Source organism: Hypanus sabinus, chromosome 22 (genome assembly GCF_030144855.1).
Source record: "Hypanus sabinus isolate sHypSab1 chromosome 22, sHypSab1.hap1, whole genome shotgun sequence".
NCBI lineage: Eukaryota > Metazoa > Chordata > Chondrichthyes > Myliobatiformes > Dasyatidae > Hypanus > Hypanus sabinus.
This window is the reverse complement of record NC_082727.1, coordinates 18,826,858-18,844,602: the sequence shown is the minus strand read 5'-3', so window position 1 is coordinate 18,844,602 and position 17,745 is coordinate 18,826,858. Positions and strand designations below refer to the sequence as shown.

General features: G+C 46.7%; 1 protein-coding gene across 2 annotated transcripts in view; it reads left to right on the top strand.

The window, feature by feature from the left end:
- fbxw4 (F-box and WD repeat domain containing 4) overlaps window positions 1-17,745 on the top strand; it is a 259,055-nt gene that overhangs the window by 239,094 nt on the left and 2,216 nt on the right. For both annotated transcript variants that reach the window (XM_059947197.1, XM_059947196.1), the window contains one exon: window positions 15,871-16,012. In XM_059947197.1, the coding sequence (XP_059803180.1) occupies window positions 15,871-16,012 (142 nt within the window). The remainder of the gene's footprint in view (window positions 1-15,870; window positions 16,013-17,745) is intronic.

The window sequence follows — 17,745 nt, the reverse complement described above, 5'->3', positions numbered from 1 at the left end:
AGAAAGGGACTGTGAACAGTGATGGGAGTAGAAAGGGATTGTGAACAGTGACTGGGAGTAGAAAGGGACTGTGAACAGTGATGGGAGTAGAAAGGGATTTTGAACAGTGACTGGGAGTAGAAAGGGACTGTGAACAGTGATGGGAGTAGAAAGGGACTGTGAACAGTGATGGGAGTAGAAAGGGACTGTGAACAGTGACTGGGAGTAGTAAGGGATTGTGAACAATGACTGGGAGTAGTAAGGGATTGTGAACAGTGACTGGGAGTAGCAAGGGATTGTGAACATTGACTGGGAATAGTAAGGGATTGTGAACAGTGACTGGGAGTAGTAAGGGATTGTGAACAGTGACTGGGAGTAGAAAGGGATTGTGAACAGTGACGGGGAGTGTGAACTGTGACGGGGAGTAGAAAGGGATTGTGAACAGCGATGGGAGTAGAAAGGGACTGTGAACAGTGATGGGAGTAGAAAGGGACTGTGAACAGTGATGGGAGTAGAAAGGGATTGTGAACAGTGACGGGGAGTGTGAACAGTGACGGGGAGTAGACAGGGATTGTGAACAGCGATGGGAGTAAAAAGGGACTGTGAACAGTGATGGGAGTAGAAAGGGATTATGAATAGTGACGGGGAGTAGAAAGGGGTTGTGTACATTGACTTGGTGTAGAAAGGGATTGTGAACAGTGATGGGAGTAGAAACGGACTGTGAACAGTGATGGGAGTAGAAAGGGATTGTGAACTGTGATGGGAGTAGTAAGGGATTGTGAACAGTGACTGGGAGTAGAAGGGGATTGTGAACAGTCACTGGGAGTAAAAGTGATTGTGAACAGTGACGGGGAGCAGAAAGGGATTGTGAAGAGTAACGGGGAGCAGAAAGGGATTGTGAACAGCGATGGGAGCAGACAGGGACTGTGAACAGTGATGGGAGTAGAAAGTGATTGTGAACAGTGACGTGGAGTGTGAACAGTGACGGGGAGTAGAAAGGGATTGTGAACAGCGATGGGAGTAGAAAGGGACTGTGAACAGTGATGGGAGTAGAAAGGGACTGTGAACAGTGATGGGAGTAGAAAGTGATTGTGAACTGTGACAGGGAGTGTGAACAGTGACGGGGAGTAGAAAGGGATTGTGAACAGCGATGGGAGTAGAAAGGGATTGTGAACAGTGATGGGAGTAGAAAGGGATTGTGAACTGTGATGGGAGTAGAAGGGGATTGTGAATAGTGACGGGGAGTAGAAAGGGGTTGTGTACAGTGATGGGAGTAGAAAGGGACTGTGAACAGTGATGGGAGTAGAAAGGGATTGTGAACAGTGACGGGGAGTAGACAGGGATTGTGAACAGCGATGGGAGTAGAAAGGGACTGTGAACAGTGACGGGGAGTGTGAACTGTGACGGGGAGTAGAAAGGGATTGTGAACAGCGATGGGAGTAGAAAGGGACTGTGAACAGTGATGAGAGTAGAAAGGGACTGTGAACAGTGATGGGAGTAGAAAGGGACTGTGAACAGTGATGGGAGTAGAAAGGGATTGTGAACTGTGACGGGGAGTGTGAACAGTGACGGGGAGTAGAAAGGGATTCTGAATAGCGATGGGAGTAGAAAGGGACTGTGAACAGTGATGGGAGTAGAAAGGCACTGTGAACAGTGATGGGAGTAGAAAGGGATTGTGAACTGTGATGGGAGTAGAAATGGATTGTGAACTGTGATGGGAGTAGAAGGGGATTGTGAATAGTGACGGGGAGTAGAAAGGGGTTGTGTACATTGACTTGGTGTAGAAAGGGATTGTAAACAGTCACTGGGAGTAAAAGGGATTGTGAACAGTGACGGGGAGCGGAAAGGGCTTGTGAACAGTGAAGGGATTAGAAAGGGACTGGGAACAATGACGGCTGTAGAAAGGGATTGTGAACAGTGACGGGGAGCAGAAATGGATTGTGAACAGTCACTGGGAGTAAAAGTGATTGTGAACAGTGACGGGGAGCAGAAAGGGATTGTGAAGAGTAACGGGGAGCAGATACGGATTGTGAACAGTGATGGGAGTAGAAAGGGCTTGTGAACAGTGACGGGGAGTAGAAAGGGACTGGGAACAGTGACGGGGAGCAGAAGGGGATTGTGAACAGTGATGGGGAGTAGTAAGGGATTGTGAACAGTGACTGTGAGTTGAAAGGGATTGTGAACAGTGACCGGGAGTAGAAAGGGATTATGAACAGTGACGGGGAGTAGAAAGGGACTGTGGGGAGTAGAAAGGGACTGTGAACAGTGACGGGGAGTAGAAAGGGATTGTGAACAGTGACGGGGTGTAGAAAGGGACTGTGAACAGTGATGGGAGTAGAAAGGGATTGTGAACTGTGATGGGAGTAGAAGGGGATTGTGAATAGTGACGGGGAGTAGAAAGGGGTTGTGTACATTGACTTGGTGTAGAAAGGGATTGTGAACAGTGATGGGAGTAGAAACGGACTGTGAACAGTGATGGGAGTAGAAAGGGATTGTGAACAGTGATGGGAGTAGAAAGGGATTGTGAACAGTGACTAGGAGTAGAAAGGGATTATGAACAGTGACGGGGAGTAGAAAGGGACTGTGAACAGTGACGGGGAGTAGAAAGGGATTGTGATCAGTGACGGGGTGTAGAAAGGGACTGTGAACAGTGACTGGGAGCAGAAGGGGATTGTGAACAGTGACGGCGTGTAGAAAGGGACTGTGAACAGTGACGGGGAGTGTGAACAGTGATGGGAGTAGAAAGGGACTGTGAACAGTGATGGGAGTAGAAAGGGATTGTGAACAGTGACGGGGAGTATAAAGTGACTGTGAACAGTGATGGGAGTAGAAAGGGATTGTGAACAGTGACTGGGAGTAGAAAGGGACTGTGAACAGTGATGGGAGTAGAAAGGGATTGTGAACAGTGACTGGGAGTAGAAAGGGACTGTGAACAGTGATGGGAGTAGAAAGGGACTGTGAACAGTGATGGGAGTAGAAAGGGACTGTGAACAGTGACTGGGAGTAGTAAGGGATTGTGAACAATGACTGGGAGTAGTAAGGGATTGTGAACAGTGACTGGGAGTAGCAAGGGATTGTGAACATTGACTGGGAATAGTAAGGGATTGTGAACAGTGACTGGGAGTAGTAAGGGATTGTTAACAGTGACTGGGAGTAGAAAGGGATTGTGAACAGTGACGGGGAGTGTGAACTGTGACGGGGAGTAGAAAGGGATTGTGAACAGCGATGGGAGTAGAAAGGGACTGTGAACAGTGATGGGAGTAGAAAGGGACTGTGAACAGTGATGGGAGTAGAAAGGGATTGTGAACAGTGACGGGGAGTGTGAACAGTGACAGGGAGTAGACAGGGATTGTGAACAGCGATGGGAGTAGAAAGGGACTGTGAACAGTGATGGGGAGTAGTAAGGGATTGTGAACAGTGACTGTGAGTTGAAAGGGATTGTGAACAGTGACCGGGAGTATAAAGGGATTGTGAACAGTGACTAGGAGTAGAAAGGGATTATGAACAGTGACGGGGAGTAGAAAGGGACTGTGAACAGTGACGGGGAGTAGAAAGGGATTGTGAACAGTGACGGGGTGTAGAAAGGGACTGTGAACAGTGATGGGAGTAGAAAGGGATTGTGAACAGTGATGGGAGTAGAAGGGGATTGTGAATAGTGACGGGGTGTAGAAAGGGGTTGTGTACATTGACTTGGTGTAGAAAGGGATTGTGAACAGTGATGGGAGTAGAAACGGACTGTGAACAGTGATGGGAGTAGAAAGGGATTGTGAACAGTGATGGGAGTAGAAAGGGATTGTGAACAGTGACTAGGAGTAGAAAGGGATTATGAACAGTGACGGGGAGTAGAAAGGGACTGTGAACAGTGACGGGGAGTAGAAAGGGACTGTGAACAGTGATGGGAGTAGAAAGGGACTGTGAACAGTGACGGGAGTAGAAAGGGATTGTGAACAGTGATGGGAGTAGAAAGGGATTGTGAACAGTGACTAGGAGTAGAAAGGGATTATGAACAGTGACGGGGAGTAGAAAGGGACTGTGAACAGTGACGGGGAGTATGAACAGTGATGGGAGTAGAAAGGGACTGTGAACAGTGATGGGAGTAGAAAGGGATTGTGAACAGTGACGGGGAGTAGAAAGGGACTGTGAACAGTGATGGGAGTAGAAAGGGATTGTGAACAGTGACTGGGAGTAGAAAGGGACTGTGAACAGTGATGGGAGTAGAAAGGGATTTTGAACAGTGACTGGGAGTAGAAAGGGACTGTGAACAGTGATGGGAGTAGAAAGGGACTGTGAACAGTGATGGGAGTAGAAAGGGACTGTGAACAGTGACTGGGAGTAGTAAGGGATTGTGAACAATGACTGGGAGTAGTAAGGGATTGTGAACAGTGACTGGGAGTAGCAAGGGATTGTGAACATTGACTGGGAATAGTAAGGGATTGTGAACAGTGACTGGGAGTAGTAAGGGATTGTGAACAGTGACTGGGAGTAGAAAGGGATTGTGAACAGTGACGGGGAGTGTGAACTGTGACGGGGAGTAGAAAGGGATTGTGAACAGCGATGGGAGTAGAAAGGGACTGTGAACAGTGATGGGAGTAGAAAGGGACTGTGAACAGTGATGGGAGTAGAAAGGGATTGTGAACAGTGACGGGGAGTGTGAACAGTGACGGGGAGTAGACAGGGATTGTGAACAGCGATGGGAGTAAAAAGGGACTGTGAACAGTGATGGGAGTAGAAAGGGATTATGAATAGTGACGGGGAGTAGAAAGGGGTTGTGTACATTGACTTGGTGTAGAAAGGGATTGTGAACAGTGATGGGAGTAGAAACGGACTGTGAACAGTGATGGGAGTAGAAAGGGATTGTGAACTGTGATGGGAGTAGTAAGGGATTGTGAACAGTGACTGGGAGTAGAAGGGGATTGTGAACAGTCACTGGGAGTAAAAGTGATTGTGAACAGTGACGGGGAGCAGAAAGGGATTGTGAAGAGTAACGGGGAGCAGAAAGGGATTGTGAACAGCGATGGGAGCAGAAAGGGACTGTGAACAGTGATGGGAGTAGAAAGTGATTGTGAACAGTGACGTGGAGTGTGAACAGTGACGGGGAGTAGAAAGGGATTGTGAACAGCGATGGGAGTAGAAAGGGACTGTGAACAGTGATGGGAGTAGAAAGGGACTGTGAACAGTGATGGGAGTAGAAAGTGATTGTGAACTGTGACAGGGAGTGTGAACAGTGACGGGGAGTAGAAAGGGATTGTGAACAGCGATGGGAGTAGAAAGGGATTGTGAACAGTGATGGGAGTAGAAAGGGATTGTGAACTGTGATGGGAGTAGAAGGGGATTGTGAATAGTGACGGGGAGTAGAAAGGGGTTGTGTACAGTGATGGGAGTAGAAAGGGACTGTGAACAGTGATGGGAGTAGAAAGGGATTGTGAACAGTGACGGGGAGTAGACAGGGATTGTGAACAGCGATGGGAGTAGAAAGGGACTGTGAACAGTGACGGGGAGTGTGAACTGTGACGGGGAGTAGAAAGGGATTGTGAACAGCGATGGGAGTAGAAAGGGACTGTGAACAGTGATGAGAGTAGAAAGGGACTGTGAACAGTGATGGGAGTAGAAAGGGATTGTGAACAGTGACGGGGAGTGTGAACAGTGACGGGGAGTGTGAACAGTGACGGGGAGTAGACAGGGATTTTGAACAGCGATGGGAGTAGAAAGGGACTGTGAACAGTGATGGGAGTAGAAAGGGATTGTGAACAGTGATGGGAGTAGAAAGGGATTGTGAACTGTGATGGGAGTAGAAAGGGATTGTGAACTGTGATGGGAGTAGAAGGGGATTGTGAATAGTGACGGGGAGTAGAAAGGGGTTGTGTACATTGACTTGGTGTAGAAAGGGATTGTGAACAGTCACTGCGAGTAAAAGGATTGTGAACAGTGACGGGGAGCAGAAAGGGATTGTGAAGAGTAACGGGGAGCAGAAAGGTATTGTGAACAGTGATGGGGAGCAGAAAGGGCTTGTGAACAGTGATGGGGAGTAGAAAGGGACTGGGAACAGAGACGGCTGTAGAAAGGGATTGTGAACAGTGACGGGAGTAGAAACGGACTGTGAACAGTGATGGGAGTAGAAAGGGATTGTGAACAGTGATGGGAGTAGAAAGGGATTGTGAACAGTGACTAGGAGTAGAAAGGGATTATGAACAGTGACGGGGAGTAGAAAGGGACTGTGAACAGTGACGGGGAGTAGAAAGGGACTGTGAACAGTGATGGGAGTAGAAAGGGACTGTGAACAGTGACGGGAGTAGAAAGGGATTGTGAACAGCGATGGGAGTAAAAAGGGACTGTGAACAGTGATGGGAGTAGAAAGGGATTATGAATAGTGACGGGGAGTAGAAAGGGGTTGTGTACATTGACTTGGTGTAGAAAGGGATTGTGAACAGTGATGGGAGTAGAAACGGACTGTGAACAGTGATGGGAGTAGAAAGGGATTGTGAACTGTGATGGGAGTAGTAAGGGATTGTGAACAGTGACTGGGAGTAGAAGGGGATTGTGAACAGTCACTGGGAGTAAAAGTGATTGTGAACAGTGACGGGGAGCAGAAAGGGATTGTGAAGAGTAACGGGGAGCAGAAAGGGATTGTGAACAGCGATGGGAGCAGACAGGGACTGTGAACAGTGATGGGAGTAGAAAGTGATTGTGAACAGTGACGTGGAGTGTGAACAGTGACGGGGAGTAGAAAGGGATTGTGAACAGCGATGGGAGTAGAAAGGGACTGTGAACAGTGATGGGAGTAGAAAGGGACTGTGAACAGTGATGGGAGTAGAAAGTGATTGTGAACTGTGACAGGGAGTGTGAACAGTGACGGGGAGTAGAAAGGGATTGTGAACAGCGATGGGAGTAGAAAGGGATTGTGAACAGTGATGGGAGTAGAAAGGGATTGTGAACTGTGATGGGAGTAGAAGGGGATTGTGAATAGTGACGGGGAGTAGAAAGGGGTTGTGTACAGTGATGGGAGTAGAAAGGGACTGTGAACAGTGATGGGAGTAGAAAGGGATTGTGAACAGTGACGGGGAGTAGACAGGGATTGTGAACAGCGATGGGAGTAGAAAGGGACTGTGAACAGTGACGGGGAGTGTGAACTGTGACGGGGAGTAGAAAGGGATTGTGAACAGCGATGGGAGTAGAAAGGGACTGTGAACAGTGATGAGAGTAGAAAGGGACTGTGAACAGTGATGGGAGTAGAAAGGGACTGTGAACAGTGATGGGAGTAGAAAGGGATTGTGAACTGTGACGGGGAGTGTGAACAGTGACGGGGAGTAGAAAGGGATTCTGAATAGCGATGGGAGTAGAAAGGGACTGTGAACAGTGATGGGAGTAGAAAGGCACTGTGAACAGTGATGGGAGTAGAAAGGGATTGTGAACTGTGATGGGAGTAGAAATGGATTGTGAACTGTGATGGGAGTAGAAGGGGATTGTGAATAGTGACGGGGAGTAGAAAGGGGTTGTGTACATTGACTTGGTGTAGAAAGGGATTGTAAACAGTCACTGGGAGTAAAAGGGATTGTGAACAGTGACGGGGAGCGGAAAGGGCTTGTGAACAGTGAAGGGATTAGAAAGGGACTGGGAACAATGACGGCTGTAGAAAGGGATTGTGAACAGTGACGGGGAGCAGAAATGGATTGTGAACAGTCACTGGGAGTAAAAGTGATTGTGAACAGTGACGGGGAGCAGAAAGGGATTGTGAAGAGTAACGGGGAGCAGATACGGATTGTGAACAGTGATGGGAGTAGAAAGGGCTTGTGAACAGTGACGGGGAGTAGAAAGGGACTGGGAACAGTGACGGGGAGCAGAAGGGGATTGTGAACAGTGATGGGGAGTAGTAAGGGATTGTGAACAGTGACTGTGAGTTGAAAGGGATTGTGAACAGTGACCGGGAGTAGAAAGGGATTATGAACAGTGACGGGGAGTAGAAAGGGACTGTGGGGAGTAGAAAGGGACTGTGAACAGTGACGGGGAGTAGAAAGGGATTGTGAACAGTGACGGGGTGTAGAAAGGGACTGTGAACAGTGATGGGAGTAGAAAGGGATTGTGAACTGTGATGGGAGTAGAAGGGGATTGTGAATAGTGACGGGGAGTAGAAAGGGGTTGTGTACATTGACTTGGTGTAGAAAGGGATTGTGAACAGTGATGGGAGTAGAAACGGACTGTGAACAGTGATGGGAGTAGAAAGGGATTGTGAACAGTGATGGGAGTAGAAAGGGATTGTGAACAGTGACTAGGAGTAGAAAGGGATTATGAACAGTGACGGGGAGTAGAAAGGGACTGTGAACAGTGACGGGGAGTAGAAAGGGATTGTGATCAGTGACGGGGTGTAGAAAGGGACTGTGAACAGTGACTGGGAGCAGAAGGGGATTGTGAACAGTGACGGCGTGTAGAAAGGGACTGTGAACAGTGACGGGGAGTGTGAACAGTGATGGGAGTAGAAAGGGACTGTGAACAGTGATGGGAGTAGAAAGGGATTGTGAACAGTGACGGGGAGTATAAAGTGACTGTGAACAGTGATGGGAGTAGAAAGGGATTGTGAACAGTGACTGGGAGTAGAAAGGGACTGTGAACAGTGATGGGAGTAGAAAGGGATTGTGAACAGTGACTGGGAGTAGAAAGGGACTGTGAACAGTGATGGGAGTAGAAAGGGACTGTGAACAGTGATGGGAGTAGAAAGGGACTGTGAACAGTGACTGGGAGTAGTAAGGGATTGTGAACAATGACTGGGAGTAGTAAGGGATTGTGAACAGTGACTGGGAGTAGCAAGGGATTGTGAACATTGACTGGGAATAGTAAGGGATTGTGAACAGTGACTGGGAGTAGTAAGGGATTGTTAACAGTGACTGGGAGTAGAAAGGGATTGTGAACAGTGACGGGGAGTGTGAACTGTGACGGGGAGTAGAAAGGGATTGTGAACAGCGATGGGAGTAGAAAGGGACTGTGAACAGTGATGGGAGTAGAAAGGGACTGTGAACAGTGATGGGAGTAGAAAGGGATTGTGAACAGTGACGGGGAGTGTGAACAGTGACAGGGAGTAGACAGGGATTGTGAACAGCGATGGGAGTAGAAAGGGACTGTGAACAGTGATGGGGAGTAGTAAGGGATTGTGAACAGTGACTGTGAGTTGAAAGGGATTGTGAACAGTGACCGGGAGTATAAAGGGATTGTGAACAGTGACTAGGAGTAGAAAGGGATTATGAACAGTGACGGGGAGTAGAAAGGGACTGTGAACAGTGACGGGGAGTAGAAAGGGATTGTGAACAGTGACGGGGTGTAGAAAGGGACTGTGAACAGTGATGGGAGTAGAAAGGGATTGTGAACAGTGATGGGAGTAGAAGGGGATTGTGAATAGTGACGGGGTGTAGAAAGGGGTTGTGTACATTGACTTGGTGTAGAAAGGGATTGTGAACAGTGATGGGAGTAGAAACGGACTGTGAACAGTGATGGGAGTAGAAAGGGATTGTGAACAGTGATGGGAGTAGAAAGGGATTGTGAACAGTGACTAGGAGTAGAAAGGGATTATGAACAGTGACGGGGAGTAGAAAGGGACTGTGAACAGTGACGGGGAGTAGAAAGGGACTGTGAACAGTGATGGGAGTAGAAAGGGACTGTGAACAGTGACGGGAGTAGAAAGGGATTGTGAACAGTGATGGGAGTAGAAAGGGATTGTGAACAGTGACTAGGAGTAGAAAGGGATTATGAACAGTGACGGGGAGTAGAAAGGGACTGTGAACAGTGACGGGGAGTATGAACAGTGATGGGAGTAGAAAGGGACTGTGAACAGTGATGGGAGTAGAAAGGGATTGTGAACAGTGACGGGGAGTAGAAAGGGACTGTGAACAGTGATGGGAGTAGAAAGGGATTGTGAACAGTGACTGGGAGTAGAAAGGGACTGTGAACAGTGATGGGAGTAGAAAGGGATTTTGAACAGTGACTGGGAGTAGAAAGGGACTGTGAACAGTGATGGGAGTAGAAAGGGACTGTGAACAGTGATGGGAGTAGAAAGGGACTGTGAACAGTGACTGGGAGTAGTAAGGGATTGTGAACAATGACTGGGAGTAGTAAGGGATTGTGAACAGTGACTGGGAGTAGCAAGGGATTGTGAACATTGACTGGGAATAGTAAGGGATTGTGAACAGTGACTGGGAGTAGTAAGGGATTGTGAACAGTGACTGGGAGTAGAAAGGGATTGTGAACAGTGACGGGGAGTGTGAACTGTGACGGGGAGTAGAAAGGGATTGTGAACAGCGATGGGAGTAGAAAGGGACTGTGAACAGTGATGGGAGTAGAAAGGGACTGTGAACAGTGATGGGAGTAGAAAGGGATTGTGAACAGTGACGGGGAGTGTGAACAGTGACGGGGAGTAGACAGGGATTGTGAACAGCGATGGGAGTAAAAAGGGACTGTGAACAGTGATGGGAGTAGAAAGGGATTATGAATAGTGACGGGGAGTAGAAAGGGGTTGTGTACATTGACTTGGTGTAGAAAGGGATTGTGAACAGTGATGGGAGTAGAAACGGACTGTGAACAGTGATGGGAGTAGAAAGGGATTGTGAACTGTGATGGGAGTAGTAAGGGATTGTGAACAGTGACTGGGAGTAGAAGGGGATTGTGAACAGTCACTGGGAGTAAAAGTGATTGTGAACAGTGACGGGGAGCAGAAAGGGATTGTGAAGAGTAACGGGGAGCAGAAAGGGATTGTGAACAGCGATGGGAGCAGAAAGGGACTGTGAACAGTGATGGGAGTAGAAAGTGATTGTGAACAGTGACGTGGAGTGTGAACAGTGACGGGGAGTAGAAAGGGATTGTGAACAGCGATGGGAGTAGAAAGGGACTGTGAACAGTGATGGGAGTAGAAAGGGACTGTGAACAGTGATGGGAGTAGAAAGTGATTGTGAACTGTGACAGGGAGTGTGAACAGTGACGGGGAGTAGAAAGGGATTGTGAACAGCGATGGGAGTAGAAAGGGATTGTGAACAGTGATGGGAGTAGAAAGGGATTGTGAACTGTGATGGGAGTAGAAGGGGATTGTGAATAGTGACGGGGAGTAGAAAGGGGTTGTGTACAGTGATGGGAGTAGAAAGGGACTGTGAACAGTGATGGGAGTAGAAAGGGATTGTGAACAGTGACGGGGAGTAGACAGGGATTGTGAACAGCGATGGGAGTAGAAAGGGACTGTGAACAGTGACGGGGAGTGTGAACTGTGACGGGGAGTAGAAAGGGATTGTGAACAGCGATGGGAGTAGAAAGGGACTGTGAACAGTGATGAGAGTAGAAAGGGACTGTGAACAGTGATGGGAGTAGAAAGGGATTGTGAACAGTGACGGGGAGTGTGAACAGTGACGGGGAGTGTGAACAGTGACGGGGAGTAGACAGGGATTTTGAACAGCGATGGGAGTAGAAAGGGACTGTGAACAGTGATGGGAGTAGAAAGGGATTGTGAACAGTGATGGGAGTAGAAAGGGATTGTGAACTGTGATGGGAGTAGAAAGGGATTGTGAACTGTGATGGGAGTAGAAGGGGATTGTGAATAGTGACGGGGAGTAGAAAGGGGTTGTGTACATTGACTTGGTGTAGAAAGGGATTGTGAACAGTCACTGCGAGTAAAAGGATTGTGAACAGTGACGGGGAGCAGAAAGGGATTGTGAAGAGTAACGGGGAGCAGAAAGGTATTGTGAACAGTGATGGGGAGCAGAAAGGGCTTGTGAACAGTGATGGGGAGTAGAAAGGGACTGGGAACAGAGACGGCTGTAGAAAGGGATTGTGAACAGTGACGGGGAGTGTGAACAGTGACGGGGAGTAGACAGGGATTGTGAACAGTGATGGGAGTAGAAAGGGATTGTGAACTGTGATGGGAGTAGAAGGGGATTGTGAATAGTGACGGGGAGTAGAAAGGGGTTGTGTACATTGACTTGGTGTAGAAAGGGATTGTGAACAGTGATGGGAGTAGAAACGGACTGTGAACAGTGATGGGAGTAGAAAGGGATTGTGAACTGTGATGGGAGTAGAAGGGGATTGTGAATAGTGACGGGGAGTAGAAAGGGGTTGTGTACATTGACTTGGTGTAGAAAGGGATTGTGAACAGTCACTGCGAGTAAAAGGGATTGTGAACAGTGACGGGGAGCAGAAAGGGATTGTGAAGAGTAACGGGGTGCAGAAAGGTATTGTGAACAGTGACGGGAGTAGAAAGGGCTTGTGAACAGTGATGGGGAGTAGAAAGGGACTGGGAACAGAGACGGCTGTAGAAAGGGATTGTGAACAGTGACGGGGAGCAGAAGGGGATTGTGAACAGTCACTGGGAGTAAAAGGGATTGTGAACAGTGACGGGGAGCAGAAGGGGATTGTGAACAGTCACTGGGAGTAAAAGGGATTGTGAACAGTGACGGGGAGCAGAAAGGGATTGTGAAGAGTAACGGGGAGCAGAAAGGGATTGTGAACAGTGATGGGAGTAGAAAGGGCTTGTGAACAGTGACGGGGAGCAGAAAGGGATTGTGAACAGTGACTGTGAGTTGAAAGGGATTGTGAACAATGGGAGTAGAAAGTGATTGTGAACAGTAAGTGGGGCTTGAAAGAAATTGTGAGCAATGACTGAGAGTAGAAAGTTAGCTGTATTAACCAGGGACTATTGGGAGGCCTCCTGTGTTACTGCTTTAGTGATTCTGGCACTGTGTGTGAGCTGCCGTTGTTCTGTTAGCGTTGTGATTCTTTCTGTTCATGGGATACTGTTGCCACCTTGTGGAAATTCAGATTCCAGTTCAGACTATTTTTTTACAAATATGTTGAAATGTACAGTGAATTGTGTTGTTTGCATTAATAATGAACACAACCAAAGGATATGATGGCAACAGCCTACAGGTATCACTACACATTCCAGCACCAACATCGTATGCCTGCAATTTTCAATGTAACTTTCTCAGCTCATCAGTTTTTGGAGGCTGTAACTTGTCAGCTTCTGTTTTCCACTAAATATGACTTGTGTGTTGACCAAGTCAGATTGGGATTTCGCAGCAGTTCATTTGGACCACCCTGATACCTTCCACTACCGAGGACAAGGGCACCATGTGCCTGGGAACACTACCCCCTACCCTAAGGACACAGGACAGATTTTATGAGGAGGCCACCAGCTCCTCACTGTGATTATGACTGCTCCACACTGACCTGAACTCCTCTTCTGTACCACTTTCCTCAATTCATCCAGCTCTCCAACATTGTGTTGATTTTCATTAGGTGATTGAGTTCAAGAGCAGCAAGGCAATGTTGCAGCTCTATAAAACTCTGGTCAGACTGCAATTGGAATATGGCGTTCAGGTCTGGTCAGTTCATCATAGGAAGGATGTGTGGAAGCTGTAGAGAGTGTGTAGAGATTTACCAGGATGCTACCTGGATTAGAGAGCGTGTCTTACAAGAATAAGATGAGAAATGAGGGCTTTTCCCTCTGGATTGGAGGAGGATGAGAGGTGACTTTATGGAGGAGTACAAAAAGATAAGAGGCATATAAAGACTGAACATGTGATTGGAAGAAAGTATAGAGGGGTTATCAGGGGTAAGTTCTTATCACAGAAAGCAGTAGGTGTCTGGAATGTCCTGCCAGGAGGTGGTGGTAGAAGCAGATACATTAGGGACATTTAAGGGACTCAGATAAGCACATAGATGATAGAATAATGGAGGGCCATGTGGGAGGGAAGGGTCAGATTATCTTGGAGTAGGTTAAAGGCTCAGCACAACCTCATGGGCCAAAGAGCCTATATTGTACTGTAATGTTCTGTGTTCTTAAAAAATGAGACTAGTCAATGAAAAAGTGCAGAAAGGTTCACAAATCTTATTCCTTAGATGGCAGGGATGGTATGAGAGGATGGGTCAGATGTACATGTAAGACTGAGAAGGAATACAGTGGAAGAGTACAGAAGTCTAACAGAGCTAGACAGGCTGATGTCAGGGTGATTCAGAGTAGAATTGTCTGTTGCAGAAGTTCTGAAATATGTTAAAGAATACAAGAGATTTCACAACACAAAGATCTCAAAGGGTTCAGGAAGAGATGGGGATGAGATGGAGAATCAGCAGTGACGGTATGGAATGGAGGAACAGGTTGTGGGACTAAATGGCCTCCCCTGCACCTGTTTGCTATGTCTATGTTTGGTAGAAATAACAGAAATACTGTCTTCTTTTTAAGAGATTGTGATGTTGATGTTGAAAGGGAGCCAGGTGTAGTAGTACAATCACTGAAGACCAGCATACGGGTGTAACAAGCAGTTAGGAAGACAAATGGTGTCGGCCTTCACTGCGGTTATACAAGGCCCTGATGAGGCTGCACCTGGAATGTTGTGCACAGTTTTATTTACCTGAAAAATTACGTAATTACTGTAGAATGATTCACCAAACTGGTTCCTGGGGTGACAGCCTTATAATATGAAGGTAGGTTGAGTCAATTAAACCTTTTCTCAGAGTTCAGGAGAATAAATATTGACATTTAAACTAACAAAATACTTAAAGACAACTGTGAGGATAGATGTAGGAAGGAGGTTTCACTAGGAAATCTTCAACTTGAGATCATTTATCCAAATGGACTGGTTTCTTCACAAAGTGTGGCGATCCTGAGGAATTCTCTAGTGGGAAGCCAGTGGACTCTCAGTCACTAAATATACTCAAGAAAGATGACCGATTTTTAGACAGTAAGGAAATCCAAGGATATGAGGTTAATGACAGAGCAATCAGCCATGATTTTATTAAATGACAGTAGCATGAGGGGCTGAACGACCTTATCCTGTTTATTTCTGATGTAAACTCCCTTGAGTGCTGTATTTTTTTGAGATTTGAATTTGAGGTCTTTATCTTTTCTGTTTGGTGGATGTAGTCAATAGAGTTGCTCCCATTGTCTTGGCCAATATTTACCTCTTAACCCTCAGGTTAAGGGGTCACCATCACATTGTCTGCAATGAGATTTTACATTGGACACTTTGACATCTATGCTTCCTGAATATTACAGTGACTACATTTCAGAAGAATTTAACTGTATAGATTGTTAAAGGTGCATTAAGATGTCAGGTATTCTGTGTTGGAGACACAAGAGATTATAGATGTTGGAATCTGGAGTAACACAAAAAATTCTGGAGGAGTTCAGCAGGTCAGGCAGTATCCTGTAGAGAGAAATGGACAGTTAACGTTCCAGGTTGAGATCTTTCATCAGTTAACTGTCTATTTCTCTGCAGATGCTGCCTAGCCTGTTGCTGAGTTCCTTCTGTGCCTTATTCTTATTCTGTCCTGTATTCTTACAAGTTCCTTTCAAAACCTCTTACCTCACAAAGAGTAGAGTGAACAGTCTCGAAGGGATAGAGTTGTCTTGTAGAGAAGTTGGGAGGCTGGCTTGATACTCAGAAACTTGGAAGAATGGGTGATGATGGTATTTAAATTTTTTTTGTGTCATGGAAGAAGTATTGTTTCAGTATGAATGTGAAATTCTGTACTCAGGGAGAAATTTATGTGGATAATTGATGTGGATGGATGTTGGTATTACAGGGGAATCCTGGGCAGTAGGGCTTGATGAGGCAAAAGTTGTCAATTGTAAACACACTGATTGGTAGAGTAGATTGGAGAGGCCAGGTGGCTAACTCCCCTTAGTTCATTTATATTCCTAAACTCATGTCCCTCACCATCACCTGTATTGTCTATCTACCCCACATCATCCCACTTCCCCTTTCCTGTTTGCCTCCCAGGTGCTCCCATAGATAGTTGTGGTTGATGAGTACAGTGGATGTTTATGTGGCCATGTGTAGGCTTCTGGGACTGACAATGCCATCAGTGCTGTTTTCGGTGCTTGTTTGACGCTGCCTCTGGTCCAGCCTTTTGTGTGCTTTATTCCAGGCGCTGTGTGATGGAATGGGAAGAGCCACATGATAGTGCCCTCTACTGCTTGCAGACCGATGGAAACTTCATGATTGCCAGCGGCTCCTCACACTACGGCGTTGTCCGTCTCTGGGACAAGAGACAGTCAAAGAGTCTCCAGGTATGATGGGTGACCACTCCCACCCTGCGGATACCAGTCATCGTTGCCTCACCAGAAGCACTCTTCTGGTGATGCCAAGGTGCTAGGATGGGTTTTGCTGTCCTGCCTCAAACTGGGAAGAATTTGGGTTCAATCACATTGTAGATACACAAAGGCACAAAGCAGAATGGTGCTCCAAGGAAAGCACCCAACCTCCAGAGGCACTGCTCGTTAAAGCAAATGCATAATTCACTCAGTGAACAGGACGATTCACCTCACTCTCCCAAGGAAGAGGTCATTCAACTTACCCCCTCTCAGTATCATAAAGAAAGATTACAGATTAGTTTTACTTGTCACATATACATTGTTCGTGAGGATTGTGTTGGGGACAGCCGCAAGTGTTGCTGTGCTTCTGGCACCAGTGTAACATGCCCACAACTTACATTTTTGAGATGCAGCAGGAAACCCATGCAGTCATGGGGAGAGCGTACAAAGTCCTTACAGAGAATGACAGGAATCAACCCCAATCTTACAGTTGGTGCTGTTAATAGCATTATGCTACTATGCCTCCCCATTTTGTGTGGGAGCTTACTGTGCTGCCGCTGGTCCTGTAACATGAGGAACATTTCACTGGCGAGAGAGTCATTACATGTCCGTGCAATTGCACTTGCTGACTACAGCAAAGTTGAACTCTGTGGCCCATCTTTTCGCTGAACCAACGTGCTACTTTCTGAGTGATGCACATCACTTGTGTAAGCCAGTGTCTCCTCTGGCTCTGTTGTGTTCATGGGTCACAGCAGTGTGGAAAATACAGCACAGAAAGAGGCCATTTGCCTCCTCTCCTGCGCAAGTGACTCCACATTTCACAAATCTCCTTCCAATCATACATCGTTAAGAACAAATTTCCCCTTAGCCCACAAGCCTGATCTGTGATGGTTAGTTATAACCTTAGTTCTCAAAATTCAAAGTAAATTTATTATCAAATATGTATATGTTAACCATATACCACATTGAGATTCATTTCCTCACAAACATTTACGGGGGATAAAGAAAGCAAACTAGAACTTTCAAAAAACTACACATAAACAAGGATTGACAAAGTACTGAGAACAGGAATTGTAGAGTCTGTAGGTTGTAAAATTAGTTCAGAGTTAAGGTGAGTGAAGTTATCCATGCCATTTCAGGAGTCTGATGAGGTGAGACCTCCTGCCCAATGGTAACAGCGAGGTCATGGTTTGGAGGGTGGGGGTCTTTGATGATGGATGACCATGTAAATGTGCTCAATGATGGGAAGGGCTTTGCCTAGGATGGACTGGGCTGTATCCACCACTCTTGAGACTTTTCTGTTCCTGGGCAGTGGTGTTCCCAGCCAGTTAGGATGCTCCTCACTGTGCATCCGTCTATTAAAATTTGTCAAAATTTTAGGTGACATGTGAATCTATGCAAACTTCTAAGATGCTGTCATGACTTAGGATGACAGTTACATGCTGGTCCCAGGACAGATCCTCTATGTCAATGCCAAGGAATTTCTTTCTTCCCCCTCATTGATCAGGGATGTCTTCCTGTACCTGACAAATATTCTGTTTCTTCAGAAAATTTCAGAGACTCGTGACCAACTTAAGCAAATGTTTGACCTTTTACAGTGACCCTAGTTCTAGATTCTGCCAGAGGAAACATCCTTTGCACACCCAGACTGGAGACATTCAGGCTGTTCAATCACCTCCCATTCCTTTCTCCCTTATCAGTTTTCTCAG